The sequence below is a fragment of the Filicampus tigris genome, chromosome 17 (assembly GCF_054856515.1).
Source record: "Filicampus tigris isolate MCC_2025a chromosome 17, RoL_Ftig_1.0, whole genome shotgun sequence".
In the NCBI taxonomy this organism is placed as follows: domain Eukaryota; kingdom Metazoa; phylum Chordata; class Actinopteri; order Syngnathiformes; family Syngnathidae; genus Filicampus; species Filicampus tigris.
The window spans coordinates 12132535-12150130 of record NC_141233.1 but is presented as its reverse complement, the minus strand read 5'-3'; the positions used below and the strand labels follow the sequence as shown (position 1 = coordinate 12150130).

The window sequence follows — 17596 nt, the reverse complement described above, 5'->3', positions numbered from 1 at the left end:
TTTATTTTATTTTTTTTTAACTTTGCTACTTTACACAGGAACTACTGAGAGTCAAAACCCCTCAATGGCGGCCTAATGCATGTATACACTCTCAAGAAAACAGCCCGCAGCAAACACGGAGGTGCTAGTATATCATTCTGTTTGCCGATATCCACAATGGATTTCTGCCAGGAGGGATGGGAACACAGACACAGAGAAAGAACTTAGTATGTACCGTAAAGAAATTGGTCTTGCACCAAAAGAAAATGTATGGATAAATAGAATTATGCCGTCAAATCTCACTCAAAATGATTCACCTGACATTGGAAATTACATACAGGTGAATCCTCGCACCTCCAAAACTCTCTCTCTGAAGGAAAACAAAATAACGGCACGTTTGTTGAGCCATTAACATCGCTTGGCAACCAGTCCAGGACTCCCGGGACACCCTGCTTCTCATCCAAAGTCAGCGGGGATAAGCTTGTGAATTGAAACTAACAGTTGTTAATATGGAAATTATGAAAATATATGGTGTGGCATGATAATTTCAGTTCCTGCAAATGTCTCTTTTCTGCCAGTGTCTGCATTTCTAAACCGTGCAGTATATTTGGGGAAAATGGGAGAAAATACTGTTAGCTAAAAGCCAGATTCTCACAAAACCAAATATAATATATACTGTAAGCCCTTCCTCTTGATACCTAATATCCTTACATCAATGGTCTGCTATTGCACTTAATGAAATCCAAGAATAAATTGCCTTGATCGTGGTTCCCCCTGTGTGTTTGCTTTCCCTCCCTTTAATTTAATAGCTTCTTTTTGTGTGTCCCTCCACCCTCTTCCTTTCTTTACTCAGTCCCCTCTTCTTGCCTGTAACATCTCAACCACCATTGTTCTAATATGTAAAAATGGAGATACCGGTAAGTGTTTTTCACATGACAGCGACGATATATTGTCCTATGAAAAACACGCATGTCCAATTTGATAATTTTTTTTTCCAAATTTTGACGTTCATGCGATGTATATAATGCGGAAACCCCATTCACGTATAAATTTTAAAAAATTGAAGAAAATGGACATAAGTCACAGGACAGCGAAGATATGCTAAGCCCTGTTTTCATCACAGTGCCGTGAGGAGGTTAGGTCACCGAAATTGAATTGCATGAGGCAAACCAATCGGTGCGATATTTCCCCCCACCTGCCTTTTATTTAGCGCCTGTGGCGCTAGCAAGGTCAGAAGTGTCAGCACAGGGAAATCAACGAGGGGGGGTGTGAGGAAGGGGGGATTCTGGGTGAGATTGTTGCGGTTTACTGGTGTAGTCAAAATGATCTATTCATCCATTTTTTTTTTAATACCTCTAAAGCCTTTTTTTTGGGGGGTGGATTTTGGATGAGAGGTGGGGCACACCCTGAACTCTTCACCAGCCAATCACAGGGCATTTATAGATAAATAACTATTCACACTCATATTGATACCTTTTGACAATTTAGAGAGACTTCAATTAAACTAACATGCATGTTTTTGACTGTTTGAGGAAACCAGACCGTAAGAACAGAATTTCTATTGTATAGCATGACTTAGAAATGTTTACAGAATGCAGGTGAAATGGAACAATAACCTCATGTGTTGGCGATATAATAATCAATAATCATAGTTATTTTCAATAAGTCTCTGTGTATATAATGCACAAGGCTGATTATCACAATAGGGGGGAGAGGGGTCTCGAAATGAATGAAATACTACTCAACCATCTATTTAATGGCCACAATAAATGCAACATTTTAGTAGTTCAATCCCCCGCAGACCCCTTTTATTTCAAGAATTCATTTATTTTTATTGTTTTAATGCCTCCTTCCTGGTCAAAATCCCACAATACATAAAATGAAAAAGAATCCTCCTCAAGTTCAACAGCAGATGATACTTTTTTCATGTGTCAGTTTTCTTTCTCCAATCACCCCCTGAATTCTTAATCTTTTGCTGCCACGTTTCAGGGTCAACCACATTCACTACTACCCTGAGGATGACGGTGAATTGCCTGGCGATGAAGATGGGGACTACGCCGATGATTATCACAGTGACAACAGGTCAATCACACGCTCAACACACACTGCATAATTTGGACTTGTTGACCCGCTGTTAATACTCAAGTGATTAATTAAATCATACTTATTATCTCCACGCAGACCCGACAAGTGTTCGATTCAATTATGTCAACGGATAAAACACGAGTTTTGAGATAAAAATTGCACTTGAAATGTTCTCACCCGGCACTCGTTTCCACTAGCAGCAAAGATTAATACGTATTCTTATGTACTGCATGCCTGCATGGATGTTAAAGAGTTTGTATTTGTCACTTTTGTGGAAAGCTTTAATTTCCTGTCAGATATGTTCTATTTCAGTGTAAAGGTCTATTTACATTGTTATATTGCAGAGACATTTTTAAATAGTGGCTTGTGAGGAGGTAGGCTGCCATATCTTTATTCACATGAATCCACTCCTATCTCCAAATAGTAACATTTCTAAATAATCCTTGACGGTGAAAATGCACTTGCGTATTGTCAAAAGTCATTATTTTGGGGCATCTTTTTGTTGAGGAAAGTGTGAAACACAGGCATAAGTCAGATAAGGTTAATAGCAGCAAACCATTGTATAGGAAAGACCAGTTTTGAGCTGTGACTTGAAAGATGTAATTAGGTCAAATCCTTCTGCTGCATGAATTTAAGCATCACTGTAAGACACCCATCAGAAAAAGTAGCCAGCTAAGCTACAACAAATTGATAAAACTAGCTTCATTGCGTCAGAGTTGCTTCTTCGTTTTTTTTTGTTTTTTTGATTGTTTCTTTTTTAGCACCGAACAAACTTCATTCTCTGTCAGTAATACTGTGAGACAATCAGATCAGTTCAATTGTTTAATAAAATGTTCCCACAAGATTGAAATACAGTAATTTGCTCCAGGTTCATAAAACCTTTCCTAGATAATCAGCCTTTTTTCCCGAAAGTGTTGGTTGAATTCCAAATTTGAAAGACTTCAAGTACATTCGAAACAATGGTTCCACAGTGTTCTGAATGTGACCCTTGTCAGATCTTGCCATAAAAGTCTCGCTCACCCACTTCTGTGTTGTGGATATTTTAGAGTAAAGAGGAAATCAAGCAGCTCTCCATCCCCTCGACCAAAGAAAAGAAAGAAGAAGAAATCTGGCCGCCGAAGAAGCCGGTGAGTGGAAGTGTGCTGCTCAGAGTGATTGATTAAAATAAGGTGATTGACAAAGAATCATACAGTCATCTTGTACATTATACAATAACCTTAGTATAAATATTAGGGCCAGGACGATACAATTTTGTCCCAATCCGATGTGGACCCTGATACTTGGGGTTACGATCCGATAGGTATTCCGATACTTAAATATTGTAAAAATATATATGAAAAAAAACTTAGGTCTGTTTCCAAAGTTTTAACCTAAGTGCCATTTGACATTTATTCAAGTGTCACAATTGAAAAGTGTATAAACTGTTCCAGTAACTGTTCCTGATACACAGGAGTGCAATAAATAAAACTCCATTCACAAAGCTCAACTTTAATGACCTCAAATGTTCAAGTATGTTATAGAATGGGCAAAACATAAGATAACATATTGAAAGTTGATGACGTATCGATACTTAGTATCAGCATAAAAAAGTATCACGATACATCGCATTATGATATTTTTGCTTCCTAATAGATATATAAATATATATATTGATTATTACTTTTCAGATGTTGCAATTGTGGATGATGTAAAACAAAACTTGACTGGTGTGATTAGCAAGTCATTTTTGTCAGGAAAACATAAAGAAAGGGTTAAAGTGAAGTGTGTACTGTGGTTGTTGTATTTTCCTTCACATGCATGCATGTGTATGTCTGTAGAACTTCTCCTGAGTGAATTATTCTGTTGTATGAATGGAAACAGGTGGATTATTAGTGGAAGAGAATTTAATTGTTCTGCTTGTCACCGGCATACGCAGATGAGCAAAGACACATTATTGAAATCATTGAAATAAATCAATAATACCGGGTTGGTCCAATTTAGTGAAATTTGATCATTTCTCACTGCCTTGACTAAGAGTGACGGATACAATTCTGCGTTTTATAGCATTGTCAGGCTTGTCACTTTCGTTTCTTCTTCCCACTGATAGGTTTGGCAGCTCATCACCCAATCGCAAAGAGAAGAAGAAAAAGAGTAGCAAGAAACACAAGCGTGACAGGTGTGTGTATTTATAAACATTGTATAAAGTGAATGCGAGTCATCACTTTAAGATATGAATGCTCAGGCCTGAAATCTCACTCTTGCTATTGAAGAGCCGTTGATTGCCCCTCTCATTAATTAACTACAGTGGCTTTTCATGCATTTACCATATCTTGCTTCCATTTGCCTTGGCAGAGAAGAGGACAAAGTTGCTAAGAAAGGGATGAAAGAAAAGGAAGAAAAAGGGAAGATGAATAAGAGGCAAGACAGGAAGGAAGGTGCAGAAAAATAGTAAACAAAGGAGGTGAGGAATAAATGATAGAAGGTAAGAAAAGCAGGGAAATGAATTGTGAAAGGAGACCTTGTGAATGTGAAGAAAGTCAGTTGTGTTCAAGCCCACATCGGCGCAGAACGTCTCTTTTAAACTGCAGTCCAGCCAGCCCCTGCGAAGATTCAGACCCTGCCTGGTGCTAGACTTTCACTGGGCACGGAAATAGAGCCAATGCAAAAATAAGACTAACTCACGACCTCACCAAAATGGCAACTTTTATACAGGAGCGTTTTGCCAAAGCAATGTCTTGTCGACTCATGCAAATGTTTGTCCTTTCAGGTACATGCATATAATGAAACTATCAGACTATTAATTCGCTTTTGCATAAGCATAATATAAACTTCTGTCTGCACACACTCTTACAGTACTGTACAAACATGCCAGTCCAGTTACACACATCATGTAACATCTACCTGTCCTTTTTTTTTGCACTCACTCGCACACACACAATATGCTTGTTCCCAGAGCCGGGCATTTTACTAAAAATCTGCGGTCCGTTTATCGCCTTGCGCCCACAGCCTTCCGCCGTCCGTTTATCCTCCATTTTGTCCGGCCGGACCAAATTGTAATCTACTATAGGCCGGTTCAATTATCATTTTAAATGGGCTTCCGTTAGCGTTTCTGACTAACAACTTTGAAAAAAGACAACAACAACAAAAAAAAATTATATATGTATATATATATATATATATGGATAATGCTGCAATAATTTATATATATATAGGGAGAGAGAGAGAGAGAGAGAGAGAGAGAGAGAGAGAGAGAGAGAGAGAGAGAGAGAGAGAGAGAGAGAGAGAGAGAGAGAGAGAGAGAGAGAGAGAGAGAGAGAGAGAGAGAGAGAGAGAGAGAGAGAGAGAGAGAGAGAGAGAGAGAGAGAGAGAGAGAGAGAGAGAGAGAGAGAGAGAGAGAGAGAGAATATGTATATACTGTATATATGTATACAACAGCCTCCCTATGTGGAGGAGGATTGCTCATCAGAAGAAAAATGAGCCTGTTCTCGATTGTCAAACCCGACAGCACCCTTGTTCCCCACTTTTGGGTCCTCTCAGCCCCTCTTCTGTCACCCGAGTGTCACACTACAGCCGCTCTGCCGGGCACGTGTTGTTGCCGCTTGAATAATGTATGGCTGAGGCACATAGAAAAAGCATAAAGGGTCCCACCCCAGAGACAACCTCACTTGTTGATATTCGTCCTTTTTAAGTTGCATGTGAGGATGGAAAGGGAGGGGCCCGGGGCTATAGACAATACAGAACTGTATTCTAACTAACGCAATGAAATTCATACAACTGTGTGTTCGTTACAAACAGCTTTGCAAAACAGTTGAGATTTGTGTAACGATGTCGTCCATTTCCTCGGTCGTGGCTGGCGAGTTATGCAGCTTTTTTTCAATAACGGAACAATGACTTCTCCGGAGCAACACCTCCTATATCCACTAATTCCCAGGTGGCTCCCTCCAATGGAGAAACACGGGTTGCTGCAATAATTCATATATCAGCTTGTGACAGTTTTATTAGCCCTCCTTCACCTTTCTAGTGCCGCCACTCTGCCGCACAGTGTAGGTGTGTGAATCAGCAGGGGAGATGTGGGTCTCCTCTGCAAAATAGCACAGACTTTCCATCATTTCTATGGAAACCGCAATGAAGGTGATATGGACGGCTGCGCGTGATAGGAATCTGTCATTGAACGCCTGGGTCAATACGTAAATAAGGTCAATATTTTGTGTATCGTGCAGAAACAGGGAAGCCGCATCTTAACACATGAGAATATTATTAAATAAGACATGGAAGTGTTCGGATAACTTCAACATGTTCACGCGATCTTGAACAAAATTCTGACAATTCATCATGTGTTAGACGGCACCGGTCTCCGGTCAATTTAGTTCTTGAACGTCAGTCACCGTCACAAATTGTAACATGAAATTCTGCAAGATGGATTTTCTGGTTAAAAATATCTTCCCTCTGGTACACACATGAATAGTGCATTTTATTGAAGCTGTCTAATAATAGCCATGTTTATTTTTGTAGGTCGGCATCAGGCTCCACCAAAAAGAAGAGGTACAGGTATGTGTGTGGGAAAAGGGAAGAAAACTGTAAATGAATCACATATGGTGTACAAATACAAAACTGTAATCTGAGCTCCAGCAGGAGAGATGCATAAAAACTCTTGACCTTTACACGGATAATGCTCACTTTCGTTTGAAACTCTCGCAACTGTAGTCGTAGTTCATAATTTTGTTTACGTCTACGGTCAGACTTATACGCCGGTCATACGGATGGAGAAAAGGTAAAAGGGCCATATTGCCATTTTCTCACTCACAGCCAACTGAAAAATATTGCCCAATGGAAAACAAGCAACCCACAAATGCAACAATGAAGGACACGCGGTGCTTCATTTTTACTATCATTGGTTTTACGGTGTTAAACCGTACAATTGAATTGCATATTATACTGCATACTGCAGTGTAATTTACTCTTACAGCACGCATCTACAGGTTCATACCCTGATACTGTGTTTCATGGTTATACAATTTCTTTGTCAACTTTCATCTTATGACCTCCCTGGGCTAGAACATCAGTACACCACCGTATTGCACACTTTCTTCAGTTTTCTGCTTAGAATTGGTTATGCAGTATAGTATAGCAAAAAGGCAATGATGACCTGATAAATATAAAATTGTTCTTTAGCGGTCTCTCACTTTTGTTTCAGGTCAGGCAGCCCAAAGGACAAACACAAAGACAAGAGTAAACAGAAAAAGAGGTGAGCCCAGGGAGCATCTCATAATATTTACATATAAGGCTGTCCGAATTATTCTATTTATACATGCGTACATTTATTGTATAGATACTGCACACTTGGCTGATTTCAGAATTTCATTTGAGATAGCAATACATGACTGGAACAGGGGAACGATCATCTGAGTTGTGAGCAGGGGGTCCGTCATACATTCATACATTGATATTTTCCAATCTATGTCCGATCGATATTTACACAGAATGTTGAAGTGCAAAACACCAATTTCTTTTGTCCACCCTTTCACCAGCTCGCTTTACATCCAATCAGATGGACGACTGAGTTTGCATTACTGCGTGCGTGTCCCTGTGGTGTACTCATGCATACAAATTCCTTTCTGTTTGTGCACGTCTGTTTGTCCGTTTGCGACTGTTCGTTTAGGTCCCCCGCTGAGACCCCCAGAAGGAGCGTCCAGCGCCAAGGCAGCTGTTGCAGCAGTCGCAGCGCTTCTCTGTCATCCGCTGGGAGCGCCTCCAAATCTCCCAGCAGGTACACTTCCACAAATTACAGACATGTGCATGATTTTATCACTCAGCGGTATCACCCTAGTATGTCACACGCACTTATACTTCATTTTCCATCCTCTGGGGAGGATTAAAATAAAAATGGGACTCCTTGGCATATTTTATAATGACCCCCATTAAATGGTTGGGATTCTTTCTGCTCTCATATTGTACTATTCATTGCTTGCAGTTAGACAGTTCTTGTATTAGGAAAAAAAAAAAGAGACTACTTGAAGAGATGTATTTAAACGCAGAACTTCCTGGTGTGCGAACCAAACCACAATATGTGACAGTTTAAAGGCCTTTGGGGGAGTTTATTATCGACATTTATTTCGAAATATGATTGGACTCAAATGGCAGAAGTCAATTTAAAACAGTATGTTCTTGGCAGGGCTGAGCCGGTTGAAAAAAAAAAAAAATGTAAACCAAAGAAAAACATCACACAGCTTTATCACCTATGCAAAATGCATATTATAAGACTGTGTTATGTTGACTTGTGTGTGATGTATTTTTGTTCAGTTGACTTTGGATATTTTTCCAGAAACTGATGCTGTCAAATCACACATTGCTACTGTAAAATAAATCATTTAAGTTAGATTACTGCCACATGTTTCATCTTTTGAAAGCCAAGTCACTACTGGTCTATCAGAGGTTTGACTTATTTGCTCAGGATGTGTTGTCCCTCGAGCAGTTTGTTTTATACCTTTTAAAAAAATGTCTGGATTCATTTTGCCAGTTTTTTCAGAAAACACAAACTGAACCAAATATTGTTTTATATTCTATGTATTAAAGATAAAATAAACTCCCAAAAAAATTTCAAGAATATGTTCTATGCAAGCCCACTAGTTGAAACAGGGCATTCTGATAAATATTGCGTTTGTGGAATAAGTGTTTTGGCCATTTTTTCTTCTGTTGACTGAAAATGACATCACAACCGCTCACAACGACCAATCACGGCTCAGATTCAGAAAACAGGTCAGCCGTGATTGGTCGCTGTGAGCGGTTGTGATGTCATTTTCAGTCGACAGAAGACAAAATGGCCGCCCCCAGAGATGGCTAAAAACTAGTACATTTTGCTGCTTAACTTATATTCCAAAAAAGGAAAATTAACCAGAATGCCGTGTTTGGACCAGTGGGCCTGCTGGGAACATATTCTTGAAAAAAAAAAAAAAAAAAAAAGCTTGCGTTGACTTCCGCTTAATTTCAGGGGTAGAATTGAATGATCCGTTTAACTAAGGATGTAGCCGATTGTAGCAGTGGTGACCAGCATTCATTTTTAGGCAGAAAAAGAATTTGTTAAAATATGCCGCGTACCAAAAAACACCTGATGTATTGACTCCGCCCTTCCAGACTGAACTCCAAGCACAAGAAAGGTGGAAAGAAAACAGCAAGTGCTTCACTATCACCGGGCCCCAACAGTCCCGCTGCTTGGCATAATGGAGACCACACCCAGCGCAGTCACAATTGCCACAAAGCCGGCAGACTCAACCACACAGAGGGTGATAAGGTGCAAGATGTATGTAATCTCCTCTATTCGACTCCCTTAATCCTCCCCCTCTCCCAACCTGCCCACCGTTTCTAACGTGAAACTTTATTTATTGTTTTCATCAGTAATTCATAGGCTACAGGACATATGCTCTAAGATTGTCCTTTTATGTGATGTGTAGAAGACCTGCCGCTTTGTATCTGGCTTTCTTTCTTTGACTCCTCTGCCATCTCGTTCATTGTTCTTGTTTTGGTGGCAACACAGACGAAGGTTCTTTGTGTGTCCGTGCAAGCGTGTTTGGATATGCGCGTGTGTGTGTGTGTGTGTGTGTGTGTGTGTGTGTGTGTTCCACATAGATCTTCTGAGTACAGAATTAGCATACATTCCTCACATGCAAAATCGAGCCATCTAGGAACACTATGATACCAGAATAATGAGCAAAATAACTCGTGGCACAAATTATCTTGTTGCTCACTGAGGCATATAAATACGAGAGTGTAAAAAAAAAAAAGTTGAGCTAGTTGATAGCGGGTATGACTACTGCAAATGCTGCACACAGATATCTCTAAAGATGTGTGTAATGAACGCAAATAGGTGTTACAGAACTTTTCAAGTTCAAAGCAAAAGGAAAAGACATCAGTTAGGCTCATATTTATGAAAAACCCAGAGTCCTGTAGCTGCTATTTTCCCTTCTCTTAGCAAATAGAATCTTTTTTTTTTTTTTACCGCTGCAGTTTCCCAAAGCAATAAAGTGTCTTAATATGCTTTCGGTAAAGAACCTGATCCAGTGATACATTTCTTGGATTAAAAAAATTGAGAATTCCTTATTCGTTAAAAAAGTGTTAGTTAAAAACGCTCTGGTTAAAGTATGCTGAAACTGTAATAATAATAATAATAATAATAATAATAATAATAATAATCAACACACTTTGTTGAAAACATAAAAGATCAACAGCATACGCCCTGTGTATGTCACTGTGGGATTTTACACTAGAGCTGAACGATTTCAGGAAAACATTGAATTGTGATTTTTCAGACAGAAATTTTGAGTCACGTTATCTTTAATAGTAAATGTATTCAATAATATACTTTTGACCTTATCTGCCTCATCCTGGCTGACGAAAAAAAAATTTTTTTAGGATGTGTGCTTACTGTTGTTCGCTGTATCATTTTCCTAATATACACTTATCAACTTGCGTGCTAATTTGCTTTTCAAAGCTAGTTGCTCTCCGCTTTAAGAGCGTCTTTTAAAACACACTGCTGCCTCCTGTTTTGTATTCTTGCATGTGTCTTCTGAGGCCTCATCTGATCTCTGTCTGCTTCTACCATTCATTCTTCTCTCTTTTTTTTGTAACCCCCTTAATCAATCTAAATGGTATTTAACAATTAATAAATTCCCCAATGTCTCTCTTGTTTATATAAAAAGCACTCAAATGCTTTGGAGCTGGACCAAGTAGGTTAACTGGGTATGTGGAATCGTTTCTTCTTGTCAATCCAGTTGTCTTTCTGTGAAAAAAAAGAAAAAAAAAACAAGCTCTGCTCAGTCATAGATCCTCCTCTCCTGCAGGGGCGCTACAGCAGGAGTTCATTGATTAGACTCCTTTCCATGTCAGTGTGCATGTTGCCTCTAGGTGGCAGTATCTTCTGTGTCTGACTCTTGTCTCTATGCTGATCTTATGGGTGGAGAATGGCAAACAAGCTTTGTTTAGAGCCTTTACTTTTGGGAGGCACATATTTTGAGTGCCTTTGTATATTTTAAGAATCTTACCAACCATTATTAGGTGTTGTTAACGTCCAACAGGTGGTTATGTGTGAGCATTCCTGGATGAAATGAACTTGCTGCAGCTGTGTGGTTTTGCAAATGTTCTGTTTTTTTTTTTTTAAAGACAGTTTCATTTTGTATTTTTTTTGGCCCCTGACCTACGTTTGGGTCTGTCTCATCCCAAGACATTGCTAGATGCTTCCCAAGGGGGTTGGGTGGGGCTGTGCTTTATCAGAGATTGAGAAATGAACATATAAACATTGGCAATTAATTACTAAAAAAATAAGCATTTTCTCCAGCAGGATGTTTTGTCATAGACATAATTTACTGTATAATATTCACCAAGACATTTGAACCAAAACACTGAGCAAAACACACAGAAATACTGAACCTCAATGTGAGCACAGAGCCATGAGAGACACGTTTTTACCATACACACAATGAGTCTTTTTCAACAGCCAGGAAATGTAGCAAAACAAAGGACATTTTCACTGTAATTAGTTAGCTTTAATTAGTTTGATAAATGGAAACTGTAGTTTCAGTTTGATTTATTTTTCTTAAAGTATTTTTTTTTATTTTAATTTGCAAAAAATTCATTTTATTTCAATAGTTTTCATTAAATGTAAGAGCCTCGGTTTGAATGTAATTGAATTCGGAACAAAGTCACATCCCAGTTATTAGAAGGTGTGCATCCTTGTGCAATCACATTATTTCCGTTGTCTCAAGTTTTATTTTTTTTTTTTGTAAGTCTTTTGTAAGTTTTGTAAGGTTGTAAGTCACACCAATAGTGGAAACGTTTTAAATAGATTTTTTTAATATATATATATATATATATATATATATATATTATATATATATATATATATATATATATATATATATATATATATATATATATATATATATATACACACACACACATGTACATAGATATATATAAATATATCACAAAATGTTGCAAAAAAATAAGTGTAATGCAATACAAAAATAAGGAGTGTCTTAGTAGAATGTTTTTTTTTTCAAACAAAGAAAGATAGCTTCATCTATGACTAATTTTGTTATACCTGTACACGTCATGCTTAACTTTTACAGCTCTGATAAAAGCAGCACACCAACGGGAAAGCATCCAAGCATGAGAGTGAGACAGTGTCAAACTGGGGTAGTCGTGTAAACTCAAGAACGCAGACCCCACAGATGTTGTGGGTCAACACACACTTTTATTATTATATCACATTGGTTTTGTATTTTAAAGGGACCCAAGCCATTTTAATCACGTTTCGCTGTCACCTAAGTTAAAACCATTGGCTCACTTTAAGGCTGCGTTTGGAATCATTTACTATAATCACTATAGTGGTATAGGGATTTTTATATATATATATATATATATATATATATATATATATATATATATATATATATATATATATATATATATATATATAAATAAATAAATATTTTTCAGACACCATTTTGGCCCCGCCATAATGACATTGTTGCTGTTGCAAAATACAATGTTCCAGATATGTCAGGTGATCGACCGTCTGTACAAAAAAAAGTGGAAAAAAAACCCATCATTCTAATAATAACATTGTTTTAAGATGAGTTCATCATAAATTCAACAATTACAAAATTCTTACAAAGCACACTATGTCCAGCTGTGTTATGTGTTGCAATACTTTTATTCAAAAATATGTTCGCATCACAGCTCTTTGTCAGCAATTTTGTGTATCGGATGTAATACTTTTCTAGTGTCCATCGGTTGTTTGCTACTTTTCAAGACGCATTGTTCAATACATACACTATATCGGAAATAACCTATACTCACTACACATTTGAGCAGAACTGCAAAATAGCAAACTCACGATAGAAGGACGTAGCGGATAAGGGAGTGATTCCAAACACAGCTTTACTGTGCCGTTAACTGCTATAGTTTAAAAAAAATAAAATAAACACACATAACCAAAAAGAGGAGCTGTCATCAAAATAGTAGTACTTTTCTGGTGGTGGTGGTAGTATTAATAGTTGTAGTAGTAGTCTTAGTAGTAATGGTATTAGAAGATGTAGTAAATGTGGAAAAAAAAGGCCCAGGCCAAAATATGACTGGGGTCCCTTTCAAATGGACCAACTCTCGCTAGCTCATCTCAGCAGTGACACTTTTCCTCCCTCTTGTCCGGCCTCCTCATCTGTGTCATGTGATTCACAGCTGACTCTTGTTGTTGCATTTCTTTTTTTTTTGTTTTTTTTTTTTTCCTTCCCACACATCTTCCACATCTGCCAGCTCTGCATGCACCTTACCTTACCTTCCTTCTCTCCTCCACTAATATGATAATAAACTACTGTATATCTCCACTTACCTCTATCCTCTCCCCCCTCCCTGTTTGGATACAAATATGGCTGCATTTGTTCAAGCGAAAAAGACAAAGCAAATCATGTAGTTTTTAGAATCATTCTATTTTTCCGTCTGGATTTTTTTTTTTTTCTCTCTTCATTTTATTTTTTATTTTTTTTGTTTTGTTTGATTTCTCCTTAGTCTCTGGACGAAAATGTAGCTTTGATACTAAAAGAGGTCATTGTCTTTTTCCCATATCGCTGCGGAGAACATTCCCTTCTATCTTTTTTTCTTTGTTTCCTTGTTTTGTTGATATTGCATACGTGTCACTGATTGAAACGGAAGGTAGGTAACGCTCTGCCTACGCACGTGATCCTTATGCAGATGAGAATGTGACAAGCACCCTAGCCTGAGTGACGTCAATGTTTCTCTCTTTCTCTCTCTCTCTCTGTTGTTTACAAGTGGTCTTTAAAAAAGTTGTTTTACGTCATCGATTATGATTTCACTCTTGAAGATTTGTTACGTACTAAGAGCCCTGTTTTTTTTGGGGGTTTTTTTGTCGTTTTTTTTTCTTTTTGCGCCTCAAATTCACTCAAGACTGGTATGTCGGTCGAACTCCCTGGTCCATTTTCTCTCTCAACATTTGTTGGTTGTTTTTTTTTTTTTTTCTGTTTGAGAAAGAACGCATTGTTTGTAGGTGAATCGTACATATTGTGATTAACGCAATTTATTTATTTATTTTTGAACGGTTGTCACCGTTTGGTGCGAGTTTTCGTATTACAGTCTACTACTTAGCTGGCTCCTGTCGGGAGGATCTATTCAACAGGAGGATCACATTTGCAGCATCTCAGATTGCGAGGCACTTCAGAGCTGAACTGACCAGCCACATAATCATCTCCTCTTGCGCAATTTCATGAGATCCAATACAAGGGCTGTATAAAAAAAAAATTAAAAAAAAAGTTTTTACCAAGACAGTAATGCTTGCTTTTGACTGGTTTTGTCAGAGAAAGTGGCAATCAAACCTGAGCTTTATTATATCCACCAAATGAAAGGTTTTGTTTTGATTGTCTTTTGTTAATTAGTTAGTACATCGTTTACCTTGACATTAGAGTTCAGTTCATTCATTCAAAGCAAAAAATGAATAAACAGTCAAGCGGGCTTGTACCCGTCTGTGCACAGCGCCATTTACTGGTCCTGTGGCCAATTCTGAAGCGAACAGACTTTAACAGCTACTGTTCAAAGAGGAATTTTGAGTCGACTGGACACTGTTTTCTGTTAGTGAAATCCGGACTTTGTTGGTTCTATATCCGTCAAATCAAGGTTCCACTGCGCCGAGTTTGGCATTGGACCAAAATTGGCCAGTAATCCAACACATCCATCAGATCATGCAATTGCGAAATTGTGACATTTTACATTTTTTTTTTTTCTTAATGTAAGACCTGAAAGATTACAGATATTGTTGGTTTACAACAGTAACATTTGAAGTTTACCAACGGATTTTTCCCATCATGGTGGACATGCATTCTGCGGAGTGCCAATATTATTTTCTTTGTATGACCAGTTCGTTTGATAGAACTCTTGTGTTGGATCTCATCAGTGCACGTGTGCCCATTATAGTGTCCAGTGAGTTTATATACACTTGACAATCATATGATTGTTATTTTTGGTCTTTAAGACAGAGGTGGTCCCAGAAAGTAATTTGCATTTTGCTACTTAACTTATATTGCACAAACGCAAAATTAATCAGACTGCCGTGTTTCAACTAACGGGCCTGCTGGGAACATTTTTCTTTAAAAAAAAAATATGTTTGCGTTGACTTCCACTTTAATGTATGATTAAAAATGAAATATATTAAGAGCACGTATTTTGTGCATATTTAAAATCACATTTATGCCATACATCTAGTGTGTGGTTTTATGGGCCCCCTCTATCATTTAAGTTGCCCATCCTTGTTCTAGGGTATTTCAATCAGAATGGACTTTTTACTGGTTGTCTCACAGAAGCTCCCTGAAGACGCTTCAAAACTAACTTTTACACGCGGAGTAAGTGACGTAAAGAAGAGCATCATCACAGACATACAGAATTAAAAAGCTCAAAATTGTGTCCGAGTGAAGGAGTGAATTACTCGGGAAGGGAAAAGGGTGAATGAAAGCTGACGTTCCTGGAGGTGGTTGGCGCTGAGGAAATTCTCCGTGTGTGAGGGATCCCTTGCCGTCGTGGTTTTCCTCTTTGCTTTGACTTCTTTTCCATTTGATTGCCATGCACTGTCTCATGAGTCACTCACAGGGAAGGGTTTTGTGTCTTTTTCTCTTGCATTTTGTGAATCTAATGATGCACTTATGTTGCCCCACTTTTCCCTTTTCTTCATACCTTACCTACTAAAGGAGGGAATACCACTTTATTGGTAAGTGGATGCTAACCAGAAGGGAGTTAAACAAGAATAACCATTTAAAAAAAAAAAAAAAAAAAAAAAAAAAGAAAAGAAAATGGGTCGCTGTTCACGTCAGCACTTGTCTTCAGGGGGAAAAAAAAAAAATCCAGAAAGAGAAAATTGAGTAGCAGATTTTTGTTTCTGATTCGACTGATTGAATAATTGTGATCTTTATTTTGTTCCCTCCATTTCTGTGATGTTCCGTCCAGTTGTCTTCTCTTTCTGTTTACTTTCATTTCTTTGACATCATGAGTTTAAAATATAAAGAAAGTCCTCTTTTTTTTTTCTCTCTCTACACTATCTGTAGCTCTTTTCTTTCTGCCTCTGCTCTATTATTTGGTTCACTTTTTTTTTTTTTTTTTTTTTGATATTTCTCCCTCTCTTCCTTCTCCTAGTTTGTTTTTGCGGTTCTGATTTCTTCAACTCATTATGGTTTTGCATGCCGAGTATTGCATGCGCTGCACCATAGAGGACTATCTATCTATAAGCCATATGGAGAAAACTTAGACCTTTTTTTTTTCTTTCTGATGTTACCTTCGTTTGGTACACCGTAGCACTCAGTAAGATAAAAACATAAAAAGCATTCTAACGCTCCTTTGTCCTTTTTTTCCTCCTTTTTTTTTTTTTTTTTTTTTGTCTTTTGTTGGTCATCATTAACTTTACAGAAGCCGCGGATACTGGCAACTGGCTCGAAGAGCAACCAATCCGCTTTGCCGAAAGAGCCGAAGCTCCACAGCGCCCCCGGCAGGAGCCAAGCGGTGCAGATGTGCACCACAGGTGAAGCCGGAAGTGTGGACAGCGTCAACACGTCAGGGAGGAGAGCGAGTCAGCGGGGGCGGAATAAGAGCTGCCACTCACCTGCTCACAGCAGCGACTCGGCGCGTTCCCACCGCAACCACGCTCACAGGGGGAGGAGCAGCCGCCATCAGAGAAAGTAAGAAGAACTTTTTAAAAAAATATAAAACAGTTGTCTGTGCTCCGTCAGTGAGCGACGAGTGAGAGGAGTCGATTTGAGTGAGCAGGATTGAAGTCAGCTGCTTAGTGAGCGGAAATGACCAACATCGGGTCCAACCCACCTCTGTGCAGTTATGCCTTTTAGAGTTTATGGCTTTCATGAAAATAGAACCTATAATGCTAGCATCTCTGTGCACAATTAGATATTATACGCATAATTTAACAGCTTTAAAGCGGAAGTCAACGCAAACATTTTTTTTTTTCAAGAATATGTTCTATGCAAGCCCACTAGTTGAAACAGGGCATTCTTATAAATCTTGCGTTTGTGCAATAAGCGTTAATGCACTCGTTATTAGCCATCTCCGGAGGCGGCCATTTTGTCTTCCGTCGACTGAAAATGACATCACAACTGCTCGCAACCACCAATCACGGCTCAGATTCAGAAAACAAGTCAGCCGTGATTGGTGAGAGAAAAGTAACGTAGGACGTCCGCCAACTGGCGCCGTGGAGAATTGCAGCCAACGTCATACCGTGTGTGATACTTTTGCCTTCCTTGCTCAGGACAAAAAGCGGCCATTCGTCCAAGCGCCGCCACCGCTCCGGTCGGGGTCAGGCACACAACCGCAGCCCGTCGGCCTCGCCGGGCCGCCACTCTCACACGTCGGGCAGAAAGAAAGAGGTGTCGCGGGGCAAACCGAACCTGAGACATCGCAGCAGCTCGTGGAGCAGCGAACACTCATCGTGTGCCCACCGGGACCGAGGCCTCAGCAAGACCAAGTCACCTCACAACAGACAGAACACCTCCAGGCG

At 38.8% G+C, this 17596-nt stretch overlaps 1 protein-coding gene across 6 annotated transcripts in view; it reads left to right on the top strand.

Annotated features, from left to right (window-relative positions):
* Nucleotides 1–17596, top strand: part of srrm3 (serine/arginine repetitive matrix 3) — a 57131-nt gene that overhangs the window by 32734 nt on the left and 6801 nt on the right. For 4 of the 6 annotated variants that reach the window (XM_086012760.1, XM_086012759.1, XM_086012758.1 and 1 more), the window contains exons 4-12: nucleotides 1969–2061; nucleotides 3111–3191; nucleotides 4151–4219; nucleotides 6556–6591; nucleotides 7238–7288; nucleotides 7703–7810; nucleotides 9175–9340; nucleotides 16498–16766; nucleotides 17348–17593. In XM_086012760.1, the coding sequence (XP_085868886.1) occupies nucleotides 1969–2061; nucleotides 3111–3191; nucleotides 4151–4219; nucleotides 6556–6591; nucleotides 7238–7288; nucleotides 7703–7810; nucleotides 9175–9340; nucleotides 16498–16766; nucleotides 17348–17593 (1119 nt within the window). The remainder of the gene's footprint in view (nucleotides 1–1968; nucleotides 2062–3110; nucleotides 3192–4150; nucleotides 4220–6555; nucleotides 6592–7237; nucleotides 7289–7702; nucleotides 7811–9174; nucleotides 9341–16497; nucleotides 16767–17347; nucleotides 17594–17596) is intronic. The other 2 variants (XM_086012761.1, XM_086012762.1) reach the window with 2 other exon arrangements.